This window comes from Artemia sp. Qi Xiang Cuo, chromosome 3 (assembly GCF_049724085.1).
Source record: "Artemia sp. Qi Xiang Cuo chromosome 3, ASM4972408v1, whole genome shotgun sequence".
In the NCBI taxonomy this organism is placed as follows: Eukaryota; Metazoa; Arthropoda; class Branchiopoda; order Anostraca; family Artemiidae; genus Artemia; species Artemia sp. Qi Xiang Cuo.
The window spans coordinates 29,032,935-29,038,934 of NC_142796.1; the positions used below are offsets into that span (position 1 = coordinate 29,032,935).

Here is a 6,000-nt window from a genome sequence, read left to right on the forward strand (position 1 = left end):
AACTATAAATTCATAATACAAACGAGCAAAAATTACTATCAATTAGTGACGATAGGCGTTGCCAAAGCCTTTTATTTTCACAGTTCAACATGGTAGCACTGAACTAACTGTGATATTTCCCTGAAAGCTTAATAATTTTGAAGCAACCAAATAATAATAATAAAAAAAAAATATGAGAAAATTTCGGTTTTCAGTTACGCATAGACCTAAAATGGGTTTAGTGTGACAAAAACTGTTTTATTTTGATGTCCTTGGTACTTTGTGCTTTAAAGTTGCCCATCAAAAGTTATGAGCCTGAATAAAAACTGTGCAATTTTGAAAAAAGAATAAAACATTCCCAACGTGGGGATTGATCTTGATAAAAATGATACAATCAACACCACTTTGTCATATTAGAGAATACTAGGACAGAGTTTGCAAGCTTTATCTTCAAAAATACGTTTATTTTTTGTTTTGTCTTTGAAGGATAGTTACGGATGAGTGTTGTTATCAAAAGTCAAAAACATTGAAAGATTTGTCGATCGAAAGTTAAATTTCCTTTTTTGAGCAGTAAGAGAGATCGGGCCACAGAAATTGCGGGGTAGTTTGCGGCTTCATAAAATTACGCACAGTGGATTATAGAAGCGAGTCAACTATTTGGAGAAAGACCAGCTGATGTTTCTTTGGGAGAAAGAGGGGGTGCCTGAAGCGTCAAAAGTGTATTTTTTTTGCCAAAAATTTTAACTTTAAGTGAGTTTTCCGAGAATCACATCTCATCTCCTTTCGTTATGAGGAATCCATTTTGGACTAAGCCTATAAAGGAGCCTGCCCACCCCTCCAATCCTTCCGTTCTTCCTGTTTTACTTTTTTCCCACTTACTTCAAGAACAAACTTCTAACAAAAAGGAATGGGATAAAACATATTTTTTTATAACGCATCGAGAATGGAAAGACATATTGGTACTCCTGTACTAAACGGACTCTTTTATATGCTGCAATAGAATCCAGTCACGAAAACCCGTTTTTGACGGGTTAATTCAAGACGCCGCTATAGAGTAATGCAATGTATAGCGGGGTTTTCATTGCGTATACGATATTTAAACTGTTGTTTTTGGGGGTTAACGGGGGGGGGAGGTACCGAGGTTAGGTTAATTATTAATATATGCTATACTTTACCCCTCCCCCTAAAGTGCAAATATATAGCCCAAATTTGTCTCTAAACTATTATATATTCATCCTATTTTATTTCGATAGCATTAACCAAACTAGCACTATATAAAAGAGTCCGTTTAGTAGGGGAGTACCGACACATTGATATGCAATTGCTTTAAACGACAAACTTTCAGTTCAAATGTTTTGAAAGTCAATTAGTAAATTAAACACCTGTGATTAAAAGTGACTACATTTGTTCCACTATAAATGCATTTAGTAAATGACCATAAAACTTTAGCATAATGGGCGGGGAGTTGAAGGTGGCGGAGCTGCCTCAGTCATATGCAGGATATTTATGTTTAATTAAGCTTTAGTGTTGCGCTCTACTTTTATTTAAAAGAACTTGTATTATTTGTTTAATTCACAAATTGGCTGAGATTTTACGGCAGTGTCTGTAATTTTCGAATCTTTTTTAGTGTGAACACATCCACTTGACTTTCTTTATGTTTTATATTTTCAGTTTTTACCAGAAAGTCACCACGTCTCATTTTAAATTATTATTACAACAATTTTTTTTGGACAGATAACAAAAAGTAAATGATTCGATTTGGATCACTTAATTTTTAGAAACTAACTTTAATTTCAAATGACTTTTTTGCTTGCTCAACTTTAATATTCAAGTCTTTGATTTTAATTAATGGCCTACTTAATAACAAATGATTGTTAAGTTTTTTGTTATATATTTAGTTGTGCTATGATTTGACTATTTTGGAAGAATATGGGAAATATCTTGGGAACCGACGTCGTTTCCAAACATATACACTGGAGGAAGGCTTAGGGTCCACATTGTTTCCTTAATTCTCGAAGTTCTATAGTTTTCTTATGATACCTTGTTATTTGCACACTTTTCCGGTACTAGTGCATTAAACGCACTCTTTTATATACTGTATATGGAATGTCAAACTGGAGATTCTAAAGATACTGGGACAGATACCCGCCAGACGGGTTATTTCAAAGACCGCTATTAAGAATCGGAATGAAAAGAGTAGTTTTCATTGCGTTTTCGATATTTAAACTGTTGTTTTTTGGGGTCTAGGGGGGAAAAGGTACCAAGGTTAGGTTAGGTTACGTATTTAATATATGCTATGCTTTACCCCCCCCCCCTAATGTACAAATATGTAGCCCAGATTTATTTCTAAACTATTATACATTCATCCTATTTTATTTTATTTCATTAGCAATAACCAAATTTCTTTAGCAGTATATAAAAGAGTACGTTTAATGCACCGGTACCACTTTTCCTAAATATTGTGCTTTTTGTGCTCTCCCAGGCAAATATTTTGGTTAGCCTCCTCTTTCACTCAAAACAAATTGCTCCGTCTTTCCTGCTTGCAATTGGAGGGGAAATCTAACAGTTTTCTCTTTTAGAAAAATACAACTGTTGCCCTAATGTTTACAGAAGGAAATTTTCTGCTAAGAAAATGAAAAGGTGACCCAAGTCCTGAATTAGGAATCTTAAATTCAACAGGGGAGTAGTTGTAGAATTTTTATTGGGGGGGGGGGCAAGAGGGGTCCATATCCGGATATATAATACTTTTTATCTAAATTGTGGGGTGAAACTGCCCCCCCCCCATTTCCTCCTAGAAATGACGCCCCTGACTTTCATAAAGACTGTAGATAAGAAGGTGATAACTGGATAAACACAATAGGAGCAAAAGCATTGTAGAAAAATAATTGAGATAAATTACACTTAAATGGGAAAATCTTTGTAATCTCTTATTGGAAAGTGTAAAATAAGGTATTTCTACCAAATGATTCATTTATAAATTTATTTGTGGTTCTTCTTTATATCTTTGTGGTTAGATATAAAACGTGGGACCCTGTCCGATAATTTTTCAAACTTAGATTAAACCCTGTCCGATAATTTTTTAAACTTAGATTCGAGACTAATCATTCAAAAAGAGAAAAAATAAAGATATACGAAATAATGAAATATTTTATAGAAATAATTCCATTCATGTTTAGTTTTTTTGTTTTTTTCCGTATACATCTCTTCTCCAGCTTACAACCCCCAGTCAAACGTTTGTGGTCTCAAACAAATTTATTACCTGACGATAGATTATTCCGATGTCCGTATCACGGTCTTTATACTGACTGCGTAAGCACCCCTGAATTTGAAAGGAGGGTAGGATGGGCATCTATCCAACCTCAACGGGAGTTTGGAAAAAGATTTTTACCATTTTAAGCAAAAACAGTTTTATCGCCCATTCAACTAATGGACTTAAAGTGTGGATTAGTTGTTATAACAATTAATCCAGTAGTTATAATCCAAGTAGTAGTTATAAAAGGATTAGTATAATCAACTAATCCAGTAGTTATAACTACATTTATGCACAAATAGAAGGTACGGTTCTATAGATTATTAGCTTAAACAGAGTGATGAAACCATAGACACAGAGGGCCTTAGTTAGCTATAATGCTTGTAGACTTAAAACTTAATTAAAAGACTAAAAAAATGACCTAAAACTACTTAAAAATGACTTAGACTTAAAAATTGTATAAAAAAATGAAAACAAATCATGATATTTTTTAAACGTCTTAAAGCGACCTTTATATAAAAATAATTTTTTTTTAGCAACAAATGGTAAAATAATCAAATTGGTGACGGGCTATTGGATGCCAGCAGGAAAATCGCTACAAATTTAGATGTTTTGCAAATAGAAACCTAATTCTAATTTTAATTTTGCTATTTAAAGCCTTGCTACATCACTGCCATGCCTTTTATCAGGCCTTCTAATCTAAACATAAACTGTGCATAGGATAATCATTAGAAACAAAAAGAGAACAAAAGGCTTTTTAGCTCTTAGGACTGTACTGATTAAAATTTAAGAATATTGAAAGGGCCTGGGAATTCGTTTAACATCTTAGCTGTTTACGGCTTTCCAGGAAAAACCTGTTGAAACTTTAAATTTTTAAAGTAAAAGATCACCACCCAAGCCCTCTAGCCCCATTCCGAACCTGGGAATATCGATGATCTTGAATCGCTTGCATTTCCAGATTTGCACCTGTTTTGTACTTGAGTGGCCAAACTCGTTCTTGTTGCCCAGACAAAAACAAAAATTGCCAAAACCTACTTCTCAATATGATCGTATATTATGGATAAATATAGGTCATAATAAAGTACAATCAACCTCGCCAAAGTGATACTATTTTGCTCATTAGATTATGACCTAGGATAGTTTCATTCTAATAGAGCGATTTAGGAATACAAAAAATATAATACACAAGACATATTGTTGATAGTGTAGCAAAATGATTAAGTCAATTGCAAAAAAGAATTTCATGCACCGTCCTGCGCCGGAAATTTTGTGCCAAGCTTCCACGCCACCTTTATTTTTTTGGCACCGAAACCCCCCTTTTTTACTTTTGTTGCTTGAAGATGAATTACTAGCTTCTAAGAAATATGGTAAATATACAATGTAAGCTCTGAAACCAAAATCGACAAGAAAAAAATTCAATTAAACAAACATTTAAGCTTGATATTTTGCCATATTCACAGCCAAGATCCCTCTATTTAGACCTGCCTCCCTCAGACAAATGGCCAATCTATCCAGCTGTCGAATCTCTCTTGAGTAAAATTAGTCCTTGATATTGACAATACCCTAGACATAGTCTTACCTGGTACAAGAAGTCAATATATCTGGAGGCAAGTCTGAGCGTTTGGATTTTCGAAAGTTTGTCCGACGGAAGAGTTGGAATGATTCTTCTTAATTGAGCAAAAGCATCATTTAAGGACTGTGTTCGCTGTCTCTCTCGAACATTGGCCATAGCTCTTTGATTTGGATTATCAGGAGAACTTTTTCTTCTTATTTTTCTTTTCCTTGGACAACTTTCTGAGGAGTCACTGTCAGATCGACTTTCTAAGCTGATTCCACCATGAACTTCTTCTTCGAAATGCCTTTTTAGTCCAGTCAATACATTCGGCTCTTGCATAAAATAACGATTATCCCAAAACTGATAGTCAGGCCGAAAAGCCGGATGAATAGGGTAAACACTATCTTCAGTTGATCTTGCACTTGATTCAGATTGAGAACTTTCGGTCGGTGATTCAGGTTCAAGTTTGAACGACATGTTTCACAATTTAGTTTTGATTGTGCCCTATTAGCCTAAGATTTTCACATCCAAATAAAGCGAACTAAGGAAAGTTTGGCACCGTTCTCTGGAAACTGCTGGAGCCAAGAAACACCGCCTTTGTGCCTATCCTTACAATATCATTGGCTACTTGAATCTTTGCACAATACCCAGCCTTTTCTACGAAACTCCTTGGAAGTATAGGAAAGGGAGTTTGTGCTATGTTGCAATTAATCTTAAAAATCAAAAATAAAAAACCTGGCTTTCATTATTTATTTATGTATGGTCAAAGCTATTTTAGAAAAGCTAAGAAATCTAATAAAAAAAAATGAGGCTTTGTTCCTTTGGGAATGTATGAGTAATACCATTTAACCTTGATAAGCTTGTCATTAAAGCCTTAGAACAAAATACAAAACTTTTCCTGTATTTTGGCATCCTATCGTATATCATTGTATTTGTTTTTATCAGCTTAGATTTGCCACATTGTTGATCTTACTATCTAATATGCATTGTAACTAACCTCAGGACCGCTGATCTATGAAAACCCAGGGTGTGTTTTCCTACCTTTTTTTTCAGTCGGTTCTCGCAACCAGGGCCCCAAAACTTTTGAGAAGTTAATCTCGCGATCAAACCGTGTTCCTGATCTGACAATCCTTCAGTAGCATTTGTTTGTGCGTGTTTTTTTTTTTAGATTTCAGCTTCTACGAATCATATTGATATTACAGACTAATTAACAGTA

The 6,000-nt window shown here is 34.5% G+C and overlaps 1 protein-coding gene across 1 annotated transcript in view; it reads right to left on the bottom strand.

The window, feature by feature from the left end:
• Positions 1-5,301, bottom strand: part of LOC148953971 (twist-related protein-like) — a 28,550-nt gene extending 23,249 nt beyond the window's left edge. The window contains exon 1 of the mRNA XM_089086869.1: positions 4,809-5,301. Coding sequence (XP_088942995.1) covers positions 4,809-5,261 — 453 coding nt within the window. The 5' untranslated portion in view covers positions 5,262-5,301. The remainder of the gene's footprint in view (positions 1-4,808) is intronic.
• Between the last annotated feature and the right edge of the window lie 699 nt (positions 5,302-6,000).